The sequence below is a fragment of the Alligator mississippiensis genome, chromosome 5 (genome assembly GCF_030867095.1).
Source record: "Alligator mississippiensis isolate rAllMis1 chromosome 5, rAllMis1, whole genome shotgun sequence".
Taxonomy (NCBI): Eukaryota; Metazoa; Chordata; order Crocodylia; family Alligatoridae; genus Alligator; species Alligator mississippiensis.
In genome coordinates, this window is record NC_081828.1 from 200,113,373 (window position 1) to 200,135,015 (window position 21,643).

The following is a 21,643-nucleotide window of genomic DNA, read 5'->3' on the forward strand; positions in this document are numbered from 1 at the left end:
AGAACTGATTTGGGACTGCAAGATCTACTGTCAGGCAATAAGAAAAAAAAATCCAGCTTGAATTCTAGTTTCCAGGTCCCCTTTTTCAGGCCTGGAATTGAAGAAGCCAAAACTGAGCAAATCTGGACAGGGAAGGAAGCTCCTAGAACACTAGACTATATGTATTAAAAAAAAAATATATATATATATAATTTTTCCAGGATTATTTCAGGGTAGCTTTCTTTCTGCCCCTAATTTAGCAGGGTTTTTGTATCTATAAACAACATGATTAGTAACTTTTAATGGGTTTTGCACAAGTCACGTGTCAAATTTGTTACCCTTAAATAAAAATGAGAACCCAAATGAAAAAGTTACAAATCCCATATGTTGATTTTTGTACTGTTGAATGCAGAGAAAAGTATTGGAAGCTGGTGAGTTTGTCAACCTAGATGCATTTCCTATAAGAAAACTTTATTTTTACCAATGCAGCAAAAAACTACAACTATTAAGTTCTTTAGTTGTAATGAGGTTGTTTTTTAATTTTGTCTCCATAATCTCTCTTTTAAAGCTGTGATATCATGCAGTATTCTGTTTTAAATGAGGATGAATGTAATATCAATTCATCATTTTTTTTTTTTTTTTTTTTTTTTTTTTTTTTTTTTTTCAATTTCCCTCCTCCCTAGACACGTTTTCTGATTGTTTTCTCTTCCTTAGGAAAAACTCATACGGTTATCGGAAGAAAAGGGAGGACAAGTTTACAGTGAGTGTTTTGGGGGTGTTTTTTTTTTTTTAATCATACCTAGTCTATAATTAAAACATAAATGAAATAGGGGTAGCAAGATAATGTCAGATTATCTGGAGTAAGTAACAGGGCTTTAACAAAATACTACACAAAACATGCTTTTACTATTGTTAACTAAAGATACTGGTTTAATATTTTTTTCAAAAGAAATATCTCTAAATTTACTAAATGAACTATATTATAGGTAATAGACTGCTAAGGCAGAAGGCTGAGGGGGAAAAAGATTAAAATGAGGATTTGAAAATGGTATGTAACTCCTCCCCACCATTAACTCTTACCAGTAATAATAGTAGTTTAGCGGAGTGCCCATACATCCTTTATCAGATAAGGTAAGCACAAAGGTTTTTTGAAGTTCAGAAACTACTAACTTGATACTTGAAAATCATAGCAAAAAACTATTTAGCAATTAGTTTGTGCACTATAAATAAACTGGAACCCTTGTTAAAACAAGGCAGAATTCTAGTTATAAAACGATCTGTTCTGGTTCTAAAAATTGCCATTGAAGAATGGAAGTGGAGAGGGATGTAATGAGGTGGATTTTTGAAGGAACCATTGCAACAGAAGCACCAAGCTCCATGGCTAAGATATAGCAGTGGCATCTTTCAGGGATGGGCACTGGATTCATATTCCATCTGTAAAACTTGAGCAAGGTTTGAATATTGAGGGACAGCCCTATTAAAGGTTACCATAACTGCTGTTGTAGGTTGGAATATTAATCACTTAATAGATCTCACTATTGAAAAAGGGTTTCCTCTTTGAAAAATCTGGTCTTACTGAGTAGAAGGGTTTTGTTCGTTTGTTTTGTAGCTCTACCTGTGTAGGACCTGAGATTTTTGGGTCAGTCTTAGACCCAACTACCTGTCCTTCACTTTGCCTCACTCTCATGTCCCCATTTGGCCACTATTTCAACACAGTCATGTAGCACATGATGGCAAGGACTACTTCCTTCCCCATTACTTGTTGAGGACCTTCATTGAAAAAGTAGTACTTGCCACATAAGTTATGACCTTTTCAGTGTTCCTTGCACTATTACACCTGAGTCATTGATTTTTCTGTTGAATTCCAGTATATTCTAGATAGCAGTGTTTGCCTGGATCCCTCACAAGAACATGTAAAAGGGGATCTGGTCTCACTGCCTTTGGTTCCTTTCTAATTGCCAACAGTCAGTGAGCTAATTGCACTTGTCATCCTTGCTGTTTTAATTCTGCCCTTTCAGAGGCTATTTCATTTTTAGTTAGGCAGCTTTGTCATGACAGGTTTCTTTAGCTCCTTTGTTTTCCTAGCTATATGCATCAGACATGCAGGCAGTACCCACAGGGGGAAGACCTCATTGGACTCCCCAGATTATATGTATTTTACATTCCGCAGTTGTCAGAAGATAAAATACAGAAACTGCAGAGAGCCAGGGCCAGAATCCAGGACTCCCTTCTATCCTCCTAGCTCAGTACTAGGCTATAGTAATGTATGCTCCCTGGTTCCCTTAATCTTTCATTCTTTGCACAGTAGTGGATAGCTTCAGTGGAAAGATTGATTTAAGGTACTCTTCTGCAAGGGTGACCCAGCTGGTAGGGTCTGAAACCCACTTTCCCTGTTTCTGGGAGAGTGCTCTAAAGCTTAAACTAGCATTTAAAAAGTGAAGAGCATCACTACCAGCCCAATTCTAAAAACCTGAGCATGGTCTCTCCTTTCTTAGAAGAAAATATATGCAAGTGTTTCTTTTAGGAAGGGATTTGGGCTCTGGATCCAAAGTGGATAGAGGTACTGGTCTGCAGCTCTCAAGCAGACAGTTCAGTTCTGGAAAGGATCAAGGTATAAAACATGCCCCAGTCCTCTGTTCCCTATTGGCTAGCTCCATTCAGCATGTGAACATCTTGGATTTGCCACTCCAAGGCACTTAATTCCTCTTAAGCACTGCACAGACAGCTGTATTGCCTAATTCTGGCTTCTGGATTCCTATCCGAGGGCCAGGTCCAAATATTAGATGTTGTGCTACCTGCATTGTCAGTGGGTCAGTCCTTTATTGCATGTAGGCTTAACTTTGTCATTAACACTTGCACTGGCTTTTGGCCACTGCCTGTAAAGGTTGCATAGCATTGGTTTCTCTGCCATTTTGGACACGAAACCCCAGTAGGACTCAGCCTTTGTCAGCTCCAAAGCCCTCATGTACTTACTCTATTAGAGATTTCTGAATGAGTACCTTTGTACTAACGTCTTCCCATCAGTTCTTATATTCACACTGAGGTAATTGCATTACCCAGGTCTCATTCTGTAGTGCACCACTTATTTGTGAAAATGGTTAAAACTTTAGATCTGGTGCCTCCACCTTGAAACAGTCCAAGGCTCTTTTTGTTTGGAGGTCTGTTTTCAGTCACTAGTGTCAGTGCTTTGTTTCTGAAGAAAGGCCGCAAAGAATGCTTTTGAAATAGTCATCCACTAATACTGAGACGTAAGATTTATTTCATTGTTTTGTATATGCACAGTCAAGTGCATTTTGGTGTCTTCCAAGCTTCCAGAGAGGAATATTTTAAATAAGTACATTTAAAAAAAACAAACTCTCTGACCACTACTAGGGCTACATACTTTTGGCAGTATTGCTCTCATTTCTGTTTGTATTGGGCCCTTTTACTGCATCTCTGCCTTGGTCCTGAAATACATGGTGCTAGAGATCCAGGATGATCTTGTTCTGCTTTCATCTGCTTGTGAGTAGCAGGAGATTTGTCTTGAGTATAGATGTTTCAAATGCTCTCCTTGTTCTTGAGCAAAATGTTGAAGTAATGTCCTGGAGGGAGACCATTCCCTTTTGTAAATTCGAGATTATCAATTGAGATTAAGAGCCCCAATTCCTTGTACTTTGCCATAGTTGTCAGCCACACGGTACGTGGAAATGTTTATTGTATGATCTTGCCACGATACTGTGTTTTCACAGGATAAACTTCAGCTCTGTTACACTGTCAGAACCACGAGTTCCACGTATGCTTGCTTTCCAAGGCAAACATATACACTGGAATCCAGACTTCATTTGTCTTGGATGTCAGAGCATTTATGTGTGTATCTAAACTGTAGTCCACACATTTAGTTTCTAAACATTTTACTTGGTACCTATATTCATGCTACATCTGTGGCTTCTGTAAGGCAGGTAACAAAGGAGACACTTACTTGATACTTAGAGCCTAGCCTTTTGCATCCTGGGTCATTTGAGTTGCATTTAAGCAAAGGTAACTCATGCCTATCAGGAAATTCCTATGTCACCCTGCTTATGAGGGACATTACCAAATCATTGACTTGGATGTCAGCCTTTTGATTATTCAAGGCTGGCAAAAATCTATGGAAGATGAAAGCTCAATGTCAGATTTCTAGAATTGAAAGCTGTTGTCTAAGCTTTCATCTTTTGATCAATACTAGATTTCAGTCCCAAAGACACCATCTTCTGGTGAACTTGTTGAACGTGTTTTCTTTTTCTATTTTGGAAGAGCATGAGTATCCGTTGGGTCTGAAGCTGGCAGTTTGTTATGCAAAGGAGTAAATATCAGCTCTATCTCTACTACAGAAGAGCTCCCCTTGTTGCCACCTCTGCTTCTGGATCAGACAAAGTAGCTGTTTGCAAATTTCCCGTTCTTGACCTTGAATTTGGAATTCACCTGATATCTTATTCTGTTAGTTGTGATGTTCGCCAATTGGTTCAAATGGTCTATTGAAAACACCGGCTCTTAATAGGATGTTGGCAACTCATTCTTCTAACATCTGAATTCTGTTGTTAGCATTTCTTTCTAACTTACATTTTTTGTTGTCAGCTTGTAATAAGTGTTTCTATTAAGGTTGGCAAGCCAGTCAGTTGACTGGTCAGATATTCATAGATTGTAAGGCTAGAAGGGACCTTGGAAAATCATCAGGTCTAGCCCCCCTGCACCAAGCAAGAAAGACAGCTGGGGTCAGGTGGCCCCAGCCAGGTGACTGTCCAGTCTCCTGTTAAAGACTTCCAGGGTAGGTGATTGCACCACCTCTGGAAGGAGCTTATTCCACAGTCTGGACATGCTCACTGTGAAGAAGTTTTTCCTATATTTAAGTCTGAAACGGTCTTCCAGGAGTTTGTGGCCATTACTCCTGGCTTTCCCCAAGGGTATCCTGGTGAACAGTTGTTTGCAGAGCCCTTGATGTACTTGCCTGATGTAGTGGTAAACTGCTACCAAGTCCCTTCTCAGCCTTCTTTTTTTCAGGGTGAAGAGTCCCAGGTCCCTCAGCCTTTCCTCGTATGGCTTGCTGTGCAATTCTCTCATCATATGGGTGGCTCTTCTCTGGAGTCTCTCAATTTTTACCATGTCCTTGTTAAAGTGTGATGCCCAGAACTGAACGCAGTACTCCAGTTGGGGTCTCACCAATGCCAAGTAGAGCAGAAGAATCACTTCCTTGGTTTTGCTGGAAATGCATCAATTGATGCATGCTGGAATATTATTTGCCCAGCTGGCAACAGCATCGCACTGCTGGCTCATATTCATACTGTGGTCTGTTATTACCCCAAGTTGCCTTTCATTCGTAGTGCCGGTCAGTTTGGCCCCGCGAAACATGTAGGTGTGTAGGGGGCTGTTCATCCCCAGGTGGAGCACTTTACATTTCTCAGTGCTGAACTTCATCTGGTTCCGACTTGCCCAACTTGCCAGCCTGTCTAGGTCCACCTGTATCTTCAAGCGTGACCATGCCTCCCCATAACCTGGTGTCATCCGTGAACTTGGCCAGTGAGCTCTTCACTCCCACATCCAAATCATTGATAAAGATGTTGAAATGTACTGGATCAAGCACCAACCCCTGTGGGACACCACTGGCCTCTTCTTGCCAGGATGATAGATCTGTTCATTAGGACTCTGGGTCCTATCCCACAGGCAGCTTTGTACCCACCTAACTGCCACGTAGTTAAGCCCACAATCCTCCAATTTTTTCGCAAGAACATAGTGGGATACCGGATCAAAGGCTTTTTGGAAGTCAAGGTATACAATGTCAACCTCCTCTCTTACCCAGGTGGCGAGTTACCTGATCATAAAAGGAGATGAGGTTGGTAAGACAAGACCTGCCCATGACGAAGCCAAGCTGGCTGTCATTCAGAATCCTACTTTCTGCAAGCCTGTTGTACATAGACTCCCTTAATGAATTTTTCCAGGATTTTTCCTTGGGAAAGAAGTTAGGCTAATTGGTCTGTAGTTCTCTGGATCCTCCCTCCTCCCCTTCTTTGAAGATGGGCACAACACTGGCCCTCTGCCAGTCCTCAGAGACCTCTCTAGAGCACCATGAATTTTGGAACAGTTTTGCCAGGGGCTCCACAATGACTTCGGCTAGCTTCTTCAGCACTCCTGGGTAGAGTTCATCCAGTTCTACTGACTTATATATGTCTAATTTCTTTAATTGATCACACACCTGCTCTACGGCAACAGTAGGAAGGCAGTCTTTCTTGCCCTGCTCATTCTGTACCCTGTCTGGCATGATTTCTCCCTTGGCCTGGTGAAATACCGCAGCAAACTAGTAATTCAGGAGCTCAGCTTTCTCCTGAGTGTCAGTAACCATCTCTCCTGAGTTGTTAAGCAATAGCTCCACACTCTCATTTGTTTTCCTCCTGTTTCCTACATACATAAAGAAGGACTTATTGTTAATTGACTCTTTTTTTTTGACTGGCCAAAGATTATAATAATTTTATAGGGGGGGGAACTGCATTTTTTTCTGTCATTTTCGTGACAGAAATATGATTTTTTTTTTTTATTGTTTGACACATTTCTTAATGGAAAACTTGTGCTTTTTCTGTATACTATTTGGACATATTGGCAACTTTTTTTTTTTTTTGGACTCCTATTTAACTGGTCAATTGACCAAACTTTATCTGACCGATCAAATACACAACCCTGCTTTCTACCCAAACCTGATTCATCTTGGGTTAGCCGTTCCAGAAGTCAGATCGCTCACATACTTGGTGAAAGCGTTCTTGGGAACTCTGATAGATCTAGTGAAAAACAATTACTGTCTATTGCTTTAAACTTTGAGAGAGTTCAAGTTTTGTCAGGGTTGTGATTTTTTTTTATTTTTTTTTTTTTTATCCTCAGCTTGAGCTCTCCACTAGCAATTGCTTTATGTTCGTAGCTGTGCTAAGAAAATCTTGGTCTCTAACTTTCCTAGTTAGGAGCCAACTGCACGTATGCCTCTCTTCATTATAAAGCATCTACTTCAAGTTTTGGGTCTCTTCCCCTTTACCTTGCCTCAGGGTAGGATATTGAGGCTTTGACTCCTAGGACTTTGGTGTGTGCCCCATATACACCAGCTGCTTAGGACCCTGCAGCTCAGTCTGTTTGAGGCAGCTCTGTTTCTCTCTGTGAAGGTCCTGTGAACAATCATAGTGAGTAGCAAGACTCCTGAAACGTTTTTATTTAGCAGTTGGAAGAAGGCATTCAAGAAGGGGACTTTAGTTTGGGTTTTTTTTGTTTGTTTTTTGGTGGGGGTTGGGGTTTTTTAAACAACTAACCTGTATGTTTGTATCGTACCTTGGGTATCTCCATCCTATAATGGTGACCCTTCTGCCAATGCCTTCCTGCGACCAAGTGTCTTTAGTCTTGTTTCCCTTGATAAGATTTTTTTTTTTTTTAAACCCCTATCAGCACTTTGTTCTTTAGGATGTATTTTCAAGAAATATTAGATGTTGGGCCCTCGTGCTCAAACCAATTCAGTAGGTTGTCTAGGTACTGAGTGAGAGAGCCCCCTGGTTTATTGTCCCTTTTATGACTCCAAGTGGAAGTGGCTTGTAGGCCATGACAAGCTATCTACTTCCTGTCTGACCCTTTCAAAATGGTCTCTGATTAGGAAGCACTTAAAGTGAACTACTATACTAAAAGCCAAACAATGTATATTAATGAATTGGTGCTGTACTTGTTTGTGCTGTGACTACTTCTAGAGCTACATGCTCTTTCACTTTGGAGTTAACTTTGTTTCATAGCTTTCATAGCTTTGTTTCACTTGACCTGTTTGTCATTTTGTCATCTATATCATACACCTGGGAAGAGGGTATTTCATATTCTCAACCAGATGTCTCGGACCAGATGCCCAGTCCTCTAAACTCCTCATAGGAGAAGTGAGATTTCATTGGTGTCCTTATCCTCATTTCCCATCTGAAATCATCTTTGATTCCATCTCAACCAGACACGTTTAGTGGCTTGTATTTCTCTGTTTTCTGTACCTTATTATGGCTCACTTGAAATTCATTCATCTGAATATATCAAAAAGTATCCAGCCAAAATGAAAGCAGTATCTCATCTTTTAATAAAACTTGCAAGGTTGTAGATTGATGCTCTGCATGCACTTAAAGCAAAAACTTGTCCCTTGCTCGGTTGTCATGGAAAAGAGCATAATTGTGATCTCTAATGCTTCTGACCTGTCATCCAAACCTAATGCTGCTTTTGGCAGTTTCAGTCTTCTGTTCACCTAGAAATCCCCAGCCCATCTTCTGACAGCCTTGTACTGGAGTAATTGCCCATGAATCAGGTGATAGAGAAGCTGTTATTCTTGAAGTGTTGCATCTAAATTTTCTAATCTGCTACACACCCACCCCAGTTTGGAGTCTCTGATAAAGAATTCCCACATTAGGGAAGGGATGGAGGAGTAGTTGGAACCAGCCCCCTTTGTACTTCTCCCTTAACGCAGAGGAAAGGACCATGGATGAGTGTCCCTAATCTTGGTGGCTATTAGTGTTCTCAACTCAGTGGCAGGAGGCACCATGTTCACAAGAGTGAATTGACAGTCATACTTTAAACAATTAACAGGAATTGACTTCCTTTATGGAGTGTGTCACCTTTTGGGAGCAAGTCTCAGATCCAGTCCTGAAAAAGATCTAAATACATTAGTTCCTCTTCTTATGCTGGCGTCATTGCAGTTATGAAAAAGCTATTTCCTTGTTTGCAAGGCAGGATTACAGCATAGAATCGTAGATTTTAGTTCAGTTGAAAGCTCATAAAAACAATTGCACTCGCACACAAATCCTTACTCCTAATTGTTACCTTGTCTAGCTCTTACCTTTGTACCATGGGGTAACTTCTGTCTGTCTTGGACTACAGATGCATTTGCCACAGGTTAACCTGAGGCAAGTCGGGCTCTTCTAGTTTGAGAGGAAAAAGGTGCAAATGCATGACATAATCCCTAAAAGCAGTCTAACCCTGCCCTGGCAATGGAAACCCTCCCCTGGATACAGTTGGTTGAGCTTTCAGATGCCCACAGATCAATGCAGAGCCTTCTTGTTTCTCTCTCTCATTCAGGTGCACATTGCAATCATCTTAATGCAGTAGGCAGCATACAGTTTGCCCTAGGTTTATACCCTAAGCCTTGCCTCTAACTGAAGCTATGGACAAGTTTCTGAGGAAGTGTTTTCTGTAATAACCTGTGTATGTTATAATTTCTGTAATATACTGTTTAGGTGTGTTTTAGAAATGCAGCTTGTATATGCTGTTGCTACTGTTATCTGGGAAGTCATTTTCAGATTGTGATCTATGTACTTTTCAAAGTGGTGGCAGGAGAAAGCATGTTGATACCCCATCACACCTGCTTTTGGCCTGTCACTGCAGTACGCCAGTTAGCTTACAATGCACACGACATCATTTAAAAGCTGACTTTTAACTCAGGAGAGAAAGAGAACATGTTGTGCCCTAAACCTTATTTTATTTTGTATTCAGCTCAGTAAAAATACTCGGTTACTATAGGAAGTACTATGCAGCATGAGATGCATATGTATGTCTGTAAATGAGCAGTTACGGTTTTCAAAATAATCTGCTGTACGCACAGATTTCGTACCTGTATCGGTTTTGGATGGGAATGTGTTTTTTGTCTCTCAAAATAATTGTACTAGGACAACCACTAGTGTCATCATAGTTGGTTACAACTGCAAAATATGATCTATACCTGGAACAACTTCTGTCCTTTTGTGAAATGGAGAAGCTGTTTCAGTGCAACTGGTTTCATGTATGGAGAATACTTGCTTAGCTATACTTGCATATTTAAAATGATGAAGCTTGCATTGGTGTACAAGATCTGTTCCACAGTGGCAGCACAGATTTTAATCAAAGGAGTTGCATGTTTTGAGAGAGCCAGTTGAGAATAACAACACAAGGCTCTGACCCCTGCTATTTTAGGGCTTGATAATTTTGCACCAAACCAATAATGTTCAATGTTTGAGTCCTCTGATTTACCTTCCTGTGGTCTCGTAGTAATTTCACTATATGCCACAATTCTATTGTAGAGAGGTCAAACACAGTCTCCGCCACCTCCAAAGCCTCCGTCTCCTAGTTTTGAACTGGGATTGTCCAGCTTTCCTCCATTACCTGGGGCTGCTGGCAATTTAAAGACCGAAGACCTGTTTGAAAACAGACTCTCCAGTGTGATAATAGGAACATCAAAAGAAAGAGTGAGTAGTTTTGAGTTTACTACTTTGCCACCAGAAGTGGATTGCATGCCTCTTGCTTCAGGTTCAGTTTTTATGCAATGACAACATGATTTAAGCAAAACTTCTGTGTTTTTTTACATAGGAAATGCCCATCAAATGTATAAGTCAGTTCATGTGTAACTGGTGTCGTCACCATTATCCTTGCTGTTCCCCTTGGCAGGAGTGCCCATTCTTGCTGGAGGGCAACTTCAAAATTGTGGACTCTGTATGAATCAGCCTAACTCATCTTAATTGGCTGTTACTGATGTGGTTTCCTGGTTACATAAGGTTTTTGTTTTTAATAGAACTGAGTGTATTGATTTGCTTTTCTGGTTGAAAATCAGTTGTTTTTTTAAGCATGTATGAAACAGCTCCTAGTAGGTAAAAGGTATTGGAAAGGTAAAAATGTACTGGAACGTGAAGAAAGAGCCTTGAAAATCTCAATCTGCTGGGCTTTTCAGTTGGAAAGAGTTGCATGTTGTTGCACCATTCAGATCCAAGAGCAGTTTTACATCACTGAAGAATGTAAAAATAGGTCAGAATGACTTGGCAACCACTGCCTTCAAGCCATAGAGATGCAGTTCAAAACGGATGCAGGCTGCTCAGATTTCATCCTTAATTAGAACTTTGTTCCCTCTACCATCTGCAGGCCCCAGTTTATCCTCCATCAAGAATGATAAAACTTTCCTTGTTGCAAGCTGGGCTGTGCAACTCACTATTAGTCCCCCCTGCTAAACTTTAATATGTTTGTGTAAGCTTGTCAAAACTGTACCAACATTGTCATAGTTGGTCCATAATAACAAATTTGGTGATGTAGTAGATAGTTGTGCTATAATTCAAAACAATGTTGGCTGTAAAACTGGCCTACTTGACTCCAGGCATAGTTGTGTCCTGCAGTGCAAGGACTATCCCCTTGAGTTAGAGATGCTTGTGTCGGGGATTCTCTGCATTGTTAGTATATCAAGGATGGGGGTGGGAAAGGAGTTGTGGCTGGAGAGAGGGTGTAGTTACGGCAGTCTATTCCATAGTGAACCTGGTTGTATATTTGGTAGCTTGTAAGGACATCACTGTAAGTTAAAATAGCCTTAAGGTTTTTCTTAACACTTGAGGTGGGAGCAGCTCTCGACAGTGCAGTACAAAAGTAAGCTATAAGCCACCTTTGTATGCAGTCTCTCTTTATTTTTCCTAAGTGTGCTTTGGGTATTTTTACCTTAGCTGAGGATCCTGGCCCAGATATTAGAATATTTTTACCCGTGTTAACTCCATTCTGTAAAGTGTTTTTTAGCTTCCATGCTTGCCCTACAAATGATTTCTATGATCTTAAGCTGTAATACCAAGCTTTAGTTGGTAGAGCCACAGGCCATTTTTCCTAATCTGGCAGCTATGTTGCATGTTTTATATTGTAGCTGGAACAAGCCTACACTCCCCTGGTGATCCTTTGACAATACAGTGTACTGCCACAGTGGTGGGAAGTGTCTTAAATTCTGACTTCCTTTTTCTGATTTGGAATCATCGATGTCTACAGGCCCTTCCTCTGAAAACAAGGGCTTTGCATGCTGTTCCCAACTGACACCCCGAGGATGCATTAATCAGCTCCCAAATAGGTGTTCCACCTTCTTTAGGATGTGGGCAAGGGGCCTTGAGTTGAAAGGGAGCTGTCTGTAGATCGTGCTGGCTGGCATCTCAAGATCCCATTGCATATTTCCAAGATTCACAGCACTCCCCTGAAGTACGCAAGTATTATTGCATTTGTTACACAGATGGATGAACAGGTGCACAGAGGCTGACTTTATACAGACTGCAGAAGTCAGTAGAAAAAAAGCAAGAATAGAACCCAGACTTCCAGTTTTTTTTTTCCTCATCAAAACACAATACTTCCTCTCTAAAAATAGCTGGGAAGCTATGCAGATGTTAATCATTCAGTCTTTGACCGTGAAATTTTAGTCCTGAGTCATACAAAGTGCTGAGTTCTCTGGCACAAGGCCAGCACAGCACTTAATGTGTGTGCATTAGTTGAGACTATTCTCATACTTAAAGCATGGGCACAAGTGCTTTACTAGTTTGGGGCCAGAGTGCTCTGCACACTGCATTTTCAAGCCTTCAAGACACTTGGTTGTGTGCAGAGTTGTGTCTGCTCTGCTTCACTTCTAAGCACTCAACTGCTTGCATGGCAAAGCTGCTCCTCAGTTTCAACAAAAATAAAATCCAAGATCTCAAGGTATGGACACCATGATGTGGCCACTTGGGAGGACAAATAGGGAGGACACCTGGCGCACAGCATTTATTCTGGAAGAAATGCTATTCTCCATTCAAACATTCCTTCTAAGCAAGTCAGAAGTAAGTTTACTGTGAATAAAGTAACTCCAGTGCATGTCATGTCATAGACCTGCAGCCATTGTCAGTTTTACTCCTGGTAGCTTGGGGCAAACCAGCTCTTCTGCTACTCAGTGACCTGCCTCAGTCCTACACGTCTGCCTCAGCCAGTTAAGCTGGGCAGTGCTGGTTGTGTGTCTGCTACTTGCCAAGTAAACTTACTGCTGAGGGTGTGTAACATGTCCACACCCTCTGATTTTGCTTAATATATATTGTACACATTGTGACTGACACCTTTTTTTTCTATCCCTCATTAACATTACAGGTCCCTTCCCCTGCACCTGCCCACTCTAGGAGCCTCCTTTATCACTGTCAGTTGGAAGGACAAGGGGAGTCTGCTGTGTTCCCCTCGCTTCCCCTCTGCTTGCCAGCATTGTCAAAGAACCAAGCTTTCATTTGATGTGCTGATGAGCATATCAAACTTGGTGGCACTGTTAGAGCTGGTTATAGGGTGTGTTTTTAAAATAATTAGTTTACCAAGTGCTCATATACTAAACCCAGATTCTCTGGAACAAAACCCAAGAGGGAAAGGTCCAGTCTTTTGGGCAGTAAAAAGCTGTAAAGTATCCTCTTTGCCCTGTTTACTTCACATAAGCATGAGACAGGATTTATATTGGACGCTTATCTAAAGGCTGAGCTACCTCTTTAGAAAGGTCTTGGAAGTATCAGAGGTCTGTAAGATGTTTTGTTAAGATCTGTTCCTGCAAATCTCAGTAGTTCATAAGGAAAAATCTCCTGGATTTAAAAAGTCACCATGGCTTTGAATAAATAGCTAGAAAGCTGAAGCCTCATTTGGTTCCAGAGCCAGATGCGGAATTTGTGGGTTGGAAGTGACCCCCTGTCATCCAAGTGCCTTATGAAGAACTGGGAAAGCAAACTTGAACAGCTAAGGTTCAGGCTCAGGCTTCTTGGGACAGAGCCCACAGAAAGCTCCTTTCGGGAAGTAAGCATTTCAGACTGCTGCATAGTAAGTACTTCTACTTACTTTGATGCTCAATCCCATCAAACACATTTACCCTAAATTCTGAGCCCTACTCGCTATAAATGAATATGTAAACAACTTACCAGTTTTATTCCTTTTTCAAGTAAGTATTGCAAAGAATAAAGACCATCCTAACACCTCTGTCCTAAACATTCATTTTTTCTTTAGAACCTTAATGTGGATGCAAGTACAAACACTATCCCATCAGGAATTCCTCGAGAGCCATTGTTGCCAGTTTCTTCTGCTCCACCTGGGACACTTGAACGGTCTCCTTCCCCCTCCCAGTCTCCTGAGTAAGGATTTAATTATATGGCTATAATGATTCTGCTCTGAGTCAAGAAATTGCCTTTTCCATCATCAAGAGGTTAGGTGGAACACCTTGATCGGTGGTTGAAATTGCTGTATTCCATGTCTCACAGTATACATGTAACAGAAGACATCTGTGTGGTGGTAAAACTCTGTAAACTGGGAAATGAACCCTTTAGGACACTAATATACTGCCTAGTCTTGGTTCTCAGTATTGGCAAATCTAGCTAAAAGGCTGCTGAACCAGCTTACACTTAAGAACTTATTGAAGGAATACAGTGTGCTGGGTTTATAGTGCTTGAAATTGGCTTATTACATAGATAGTGTTCATACCTGCGTTGTTTGAAACTTGACAATTGGATTTATATTTGAAAATGTTTGAGTACGGGGAATAGATCACAAAGTGTATGGTTGCCAACTGCAAATTTTATTAGACTTTAATGATTTCTTATTTTAGATTGTTTTAAACTGAGTTAAATCTGGATGATTTTTATAGTGATTTAACATTTTGAACAACCCAGCCTTGGTTGCAGTCAGCAGTTAGTTTATTTGTAGCTGTAATTTTCGTGTACTCAAAATCACAAACTTCTTACATGCAGTTTCTGATCATATCTTGGTTGTAAAGTTTCAAATGAAGATTGATTTCTGCTTTTCATGAGATTCATGCTTTGATATGTGCCTTGCAGTGACTCCAAGGTTGTGGATAAGCAGCAGAGAGACACGCAGAACGTGGAAAGGCTTTCTACCACGCTCAGTACTGCATGTAAATCAGTACAAGTCAACGGGGCTGCCATAGTAAGTGATCTCACTAGCTAACTTTTTGTTTTATATGTGATCCATTTAGGAGTATTTAATTTCATTTAGTGTTTAGAAGTACTTAATTCCATAGCAGTCCCATTGTGCTTGGTACTTACATGAGCTCGGCATTCTTTAGCTTGCCTCGGGTCTTGTCTCATTACTTGCATGATATAACTATATAAATTCCTGCAAAAGTGGAAGAGAGCTATTCATGCATATCCTCTAAATTCTCTCTGCTCTTGATATCTCTGTCCTAAGTAGGAAATACCAGAGAAGATTGTTTGAGTGTTAACCAACACCTTTGTTAATCAAATTTCAGAAAACTAGCCTATTGTTTTATTCAAGTTCAGAAGGAGCCTGAGTGGGAACTCATTCCATTTAGGAGATAAACTTGGTACTCTACCGCATGCAGCTTCTTCACTTTTGCTTGAAGCTACTTGTACTTCACGTGTGGGATGGGCTAAACCAGAGTTTGATGGCCCCCAGCATGCATGGCATGCCAGGCTGTTTTTCTCGGCATGCCAGACCAGCCCAGGTTCTGGGCAGCTGCTGCCAGCCACAGACCCTGGGCTGCTCGCAGCAGGTGACTACAAGCCCTGCTGCAAGCAGCCCGGGCTCTGACAGGCAGCAGCTGCCCAAAGCCCAGGCTGGCTGCAGCTGGGAGGCTGCCAACAGCTACACAGGGCTCCGCAGCCCCAGCACTGGCTTCATGACTGCGCACGTGTCTTGAGGGGCAGAGTTGGGAAGGGACCTGTGGCAGTGCAGTCCTACCTGTTCCCCTGTCATCTGCCCAGAGGTACACTTGCAGTTGCTGCTGCCACCACAGAACCATTGCCTGGGCTACGGAGCCCAGTGCAGCTGTTTGCAGCCTGCCTGCTGCAACTGCCCAAAGCTTGGGCCAGCTGTGGCAAGCAGCCAAGAGCTGCAATATCTGTGCTGGGCTCCACAGGCCCAGCACTGGTTCCAAAGTGGTGGCAGCTGCACACACACTTTGGCAGATGACAAGGGAGTTGCCAAGGTTGCACTGTTCTAAGCCTCTTCCCACCTGTGCAGCCAGAGGTGCATGTGCAGCTGCCACAGGCACAGAGCCAGTGTCAGGGCTGTGGAGCACTGTACAGCTGTTTGCAGCCTCCTGGCTGCCTGCAAAAGCCAACCCAGGCTCTGGGTAGCTGCAGCAGGCAGGGCTGGCTGCAGACAGCTGCACTGGGCTCTGGTCCATGGTGGCAGCAGGTGCATGCACATGTTGGGGCACACAGCAGGAAAGGGGCCCCTCCCTACCATCCACCCAGAGGTGCACGTGTGCAGCTGCTACCAGCCACGAGGATCGGATCCCTCAAGGCTTGCCTGCTTCTGGCACGCCAGGTCAGGGCATGGGCGGAGGTTGGGATGTTCTTGGCACTCTGGCCAAAAACATTGCTGACCCCTAGGCTAAGCAGTCCCTATAGTTGTATCTTTCATTGTGCAGAATTGATTTAATTGACTGACTGTTAGTTGAGATTTTTTTTTTTAAGTTTATGAAAGTGTTTGCCCTGTTTTGGGGAGGGAGACAAATCATCCAGTTCTTCCTATACTGATTTAACAGCAGGTTTTTTTGTTTACCTTAAATCTCACAGGAATTACGAAAACCTAGTTATGCAGAGATTTGCCAGAGAACTACTAAGGATCCACCTGCATTGCAACCCCAGAAAGAGCAGAAGCCAAACACTGTAGCCTGTGGGAAAGATGACAGAAAGCCCACAGAAACAATAGAGAAAACCAGGGAACCCCCTCCTGCAAAGTCAAATCCTGGACAACCCAAAGACCAGCGGAGACAGTCAGGACGCCGATCACCCCCTCCAGCCATTGGCAAACGTTTAAATAAAGAACAGAATACCCCTCCAAAATCTCCTCAGTGAAGCTGATGCTTGGGAGGGTTGAAAAGAGGTCTGCTTCCCACAAATTAAACCCATGTTCCCACTCAGAGTACAGAGAATGAGCTGCTGGTTAGGAGCTTGCAGTGGAATTAGGCATATAAGATGCCTGCAAGCTGGTTTTGGGTTTTTGGTTGGGTTGTTTGTTTGGGTTTTTTTTGTTTTGTTTTTTTCCCCCCCACCTCCTCTTTTCTGTGAATTTCCCCCTGGAGCAAACGTTCACTTCCCTTCTCCCCCTTTCCTCCCCCCACCCCCTGAGATAGTAATCTAAACCTTACTTAGGTTGGTGCTTAACTGGAGTTGAGGCTTACTCTGATTTTTTTTTTTTTTCCAAGATGTAAAATGTTTATCTGAAAAATCAACTTTTTTTATTAAGCCTCTGAAGTGGCTGTGTATACAAGCTCTATATAGTGAGTTTTTTTTTCTAAACTATTAAGCAGAACTGTGCTGCTGCAATTTTTTTTAATCAACTGATCTGCAAATACATATCTCTAAAATGTCCAAAAGACTGATGGCAGCTAGTGTACAGAGTGCAAGAAAAAACAAGTACATTTTACAAAATAGTATACTCTGACCTTGAGGATTTTTTTTATTGGGCTGCTGTATCAAGTGTCAGCAAATAAACCTGTATTTTTTAGGTTGAACTAATACAGTTGATTCTAGCGTTTTTAAAAAAATTAATTTTTTTGGTGTTTTGAACAAAAAAAATAACCAGAACTCCTGCACCGCAAAGGTTTTCTAAAATATTTAAGTTTTGATAGACTGCAAGCAAGTAACCAGCTTCTCACTCCAGAATGAAATGAATACTATACAAGTTACAAATACAAAGCACATTGTGAATAGAAGAGAATGAAGGCCATGAGCTTTATATAGTGGTGAAGCCTGCTAGTGGATGTTAACACAAGAAAGCACAGTAGCCTTCTTGTGATAACCATAACTTGGCCCTGAGAGGGAGGAAGTGAATAGTCACCACTGCACGTTCTGGTTACCCCTGTGCTCTGTGTAGACATTTTAAAATTCTGCCCCAAGTGCTCTTTGAAAGAGTTCACACCTCAGTCAGCCTAGAGTTGACGTCTTCCTGTAACTACAAGCATTGGCATATGGATTTAAATTGTTCGAGCTGTGAGATGATGGGTGTTTGTTTTGTGCAGTGGAGGAAGAGGTCCCTGCTATTTACCTCTGGGATGAGGTTTCTCACACTTACTACTCTAGAAGTGATGCGCTTTCTGAAGGACAAGGATGCACTAAATTAGCAAGTTTCTAATAAGGTTGAATAAAAATTATTTTTTTGTTTTAAAATGCCTAAAGTTTTTCTTTAAGTGTTTAGCAGGCAGTTCAGACAAAACTCTTTCCTGCTAACTATAACAGTTCAGTTTATTCCACAAAAATGTTTATTTAAACAACTGATTTTTTAAGAATTATTTCCATCCAATATTTAAAGACTTGAATTTTATTTAAACTTGAAAATGACTTTGCCTTAACTTTTGTACAAGACAGCTTAGAGTTAATGAGGTCTGGCCCCGTTAAGGGTCAGCATGAGTGGAATACAGAATTACTCAGTTACAGTATGTCTCTATTGTCACTGGTCTTACTGGGTAAACATACTGTAGTACAGGAAATAGCAGCAGTTTTTGTAATATACCTTAAAGATCTTAAACAGTTGATCTTTTTCAGATTGTTGAAAAATCTGTAAATGCAAATAGTCAATACTGTATTAAATATGTGCACTTGGAAGTGTGTGCTTTGCTTGTACAGTTGTAAATAATCAGAACATATAAAAAGGTACCCTAAAGAAAAAAATCTGATAAAAATTATTGATATTATAAATGTTGCTGTTGAGCTGGATGTAGATAAACTAAATGTTGTGGTTTGAATATTACTTTAATTTGTTGTTTTTTCTGTTTCTTTTTATTTTATTCTGGTGTGCTGAACTGACTCTGCCTCTTCACTGCAAAAGGGAAATGGAAAGAAAAGTCTTATTTAAAAGCCCTCAATTGTTTTCATAAGTCTCTCTCTAAAAGTGTGCATTTTAACCAATACAAATGTGTTCTGTAACATAATGTAAATACTAAAGTCTGGCAGGTGGGCAGTTGAACTCAAATTTATTATTGGGTTGTTTAAAATTAGGATAGTAGTTCAGACTGCCACGGGAAAATGGGCCCTGAAGCTTATTTGACCATGTCTCAAAAATTTCAGAGCTTACCTAGAGATACGATAACTGTCTGTCACAGTTATTTCCTGGCAGTTTTGATGCGGTATCTGCTGCTAGTTAATTGACCTGTTAGATGCGGCCTGCTGCATGTTGCAGAATTGGTTAAAATGGGCAAGCTTGGCTCTCTTTGTTCTTCTGTTAAAAAGCACACTTTGAATGCTGTGGGAGGAGATAGGACTCTGATAACAGCGAACATCACCAAACTGCTAAGCCAGTTCTGTCATTGGATTTTAATATGCTTATCCTTTCCCCATTGGGCAGTGAAAATGGCAGCTAGACTTGTATGTGGTTTAGGCCAGCTGTAGGATTCATTTCGTTTGTCTGCTGAAAGTTGTAAAGCTTAACAGCTGCAAACAATGAAAAATGGTCCCTTACAGCAACAGTGTACAGCTAACCATGATAGCCAAATGGTACATGAGGCAATATATTGAGACCAGCAGGATGTGTTGTGCTGTTCTAATGTACTCTGCTGCCATTTGTACTAGGTCAATACACTGTAATTACTGCTTACCCAGCAACAGTCTGTTGCATCAAAAGTTTAAACCTTGCTCTGATGTGGTTTTGTAGCTTTTAGAAATTAAAAAAAAAAAAAAAACCACGCCAAATAGCTGTGTAATATACAGAAACTTATCCTTATTACATTTACTTTGAGATTTTTTTTCACTCAATGACAAAATGGAGCTTTCGGAGTAGAGAGTTGTGATGTTGCATGCAGACTGTTGCTATGGTACATATAGATATTAAAATGTGGCTTTTTAAAAGTTTAAAAGAGAAAATCTTCCCCAAAAACAGCATCTGAGTTCCAAGTTCAGAAGCACAGTAATTAAAATTGGCATTTTAACTTGTAGGATTGTGTGGTGGTGCTTTTCCTTTGGAAGTATAAAAAAGTTACTACAGGAACTGAGACTGTTCCAGGAATGCATTTAAAACACAAAGGTTGCTTTTAAGACTTAACATTAATTTCATTTCAGAGCTCTCCCCACCATGACTTCAGTTTGTCACTTCGAAATCTGTGAACCGTGGCAAATGTTTTACGTTGCTGCATTATCTTTTGAAGACTTCAGCAGTTGGCATAGAAAGGGCCCTAGTTTGTGAGCGTGATGCAGTGTATCACAAGCAACAGCTGACTGTAATGGTGCATACCTATCTCTGTATCTCCTTCAGCTAGCTATGGTTAGGGATTTTTATGTGCTTTGTAACCTATTACACTAATAGCAGCAGACAATCGAAGACTTCGAAGGAGACCTAACAGCTGCCAATTCACGAAATAGTGTAATATGGAAGCTTTCTTGAGGGTTTTTGTTTTGTTCTACTTCTTCCATTAAGACTGGAATCAAGCTTACATGTAAACTATTGGTAATTTAAGTTTCCTTTTGTGTCATACAATGTAAAACTGTCTAATTTGAAAAAAAAAATATGTAGGTTATGAAAAATAAAGATTAGGCACTGTTGAATTCTTCTTGATTTTTTTTTTTTTTTTTTTTAATTAAACCTTTCTTCAGCAGTGTCTTTCAGTACTTTCTGTCCTTGCTTGCGTTTGTAGAGATTGCCTTGGTTCAAACTTGCTTTATACAATGGATACTTTTCCTATAGAAATCCCTCAGTGAAAATAGAAGCTTTTACAAATCAAGTTTTACTCGTAGTCAATATTTCTCTAGAACTATAAAAATGAGGAAGGATTGCAATGTTCCAGATGATCAATGCAATGTGTTTTCCCTGTTGTAGGTTAATCTTTATATGAATGTTTGTTTTTCATTGCAATGCCTTTTAGGCATTATGAGTCCACTAAAAAAAAAAAAAAAAATCAACCAAAAAAAAATTTGAGGCTTCCATCCAGGAAGAGCACACACCAACTGCTGAAACTTCCTTAGCCTAATGAAGGGTTTTTGAACCCGAAAGCTTGCTTAATAACTTCTCTCCAACTATTTGGGTTGGTCTAATAAAAGATATCAAATTCACCCAAGGAACCTTGTCTGCCTTTGTTTGAGGCTGAAACTTTGTGCCCCGGTTGCCTGACTTTAAAATCTAAAGTATTTTAAGCCACTTCCTCAATTACATGTGGTTATTTTATTAAATGGGGAAAAAAAAGTATTTCAGGATGCTCTGGCCCTCAGCTAGAAACCCTTGTAAAATTGTAGATTACTTGTTCAGCACATTGTGATGGTTATGTTTTGTATATACTAGTTTAAAGGAGCAATTTAATGTTGCAAAAAAATTCTGGGCATGCACAGTAAGTCTTGGCATGTACAGTGTTAAGTTGGTATAGCACTAAAGTCTGTCTCCATGGATACCAGAATATGTATTAACTTGTGTTGCATTTTCTTTAAATGTACAGTAGCTATGGTCTACACTCTTTTTTACTACCACTAGGAGCAACAGAGAAAAATGTTGGGAGTGCTAATTTAGCCAATTTCTGATTTGAATTTTTAAACTGTAGGGATCTGTCAGAAAACCTCGGTATGTAATCAACACATCTTAACACTGCTGACGGGCCTGGTTATGGTTAATGGCAACTGCCTGATGCTGGTGGTGTGGCATGCCCTTGTTTAGGATCATAGGAAAAGAGGCCTGGAAGGGACCTCACGAGGTCCCTCTAGTCCAGCCCCCTGCTCAAGTTAGGATTATCCCTGATTAAACCATCCTAGACATACATCTGTCCAGTCTGCTGTTGAGTATTTCCAGGTATGGAGACTTCACAGTTCCCCTAGACAGCCTGTTTCAGTGTTTGACCACCCTCATAGTCAGAAAGTTCCTCCTTATCTTCAACTGAAATTTCCTCTGATGCTTGAGTCCATTGCTAGTAGTCTTGTCCCTTCTGGCCACAGAGAACAGTCTGTCTCCATCC

At 40.8% G+C, this 21,643-nt stretch overlaps 1 protein-coding gene across 2 annotated transcripts in view; it reads left to right on the plus strand.

Moving 5' to 3' along the window:
• Nucleotides 1-20,252, plus strand: part of LARP4B (La ribonucleoprotein 4B) — an 83,485-nt gene extending 63,233 nt beyond the window's left edge. Inside the window, exons 13-18 of one of the 2 annotated variants that reach the window (XM_019498663.2) lie at nucleotides 694-739; nucleotides 10,035-10,199; nucleotides 13,393-13,557; nucleotides 13,741-13,865; nucleotides 14,565-14,673; nucleotides 16,290-20,252. In XM_019498663.2, the coding sequence (XP_019354208.2) occupies nucleotides 694-739; nucleotides 10,035-10,199; nucleotides 13,393-13,557; nucleotides 13,741-13,865; nucleotides 14,565-14,673; nucleotides 16,290-16,571 (892 nt within the window). In that variant the 3' untranslated portion in view covers nucleotides 16,572-20,252. The remainder of the gene's footprint in view (nucleotides 1-693; nucleotides 740-10,034; nucleotides 10,200-13,392; nucleotides 13,558-13,740; nucleotides 13,866-14,564; nucleotides 14,674-16,289) is intronic. The other variant, XM_006259238.4, reaches the window with a different exon arrangement.
• Nucleotides 20,253-21,643: the final 1,391 nt, after the last annotated feature.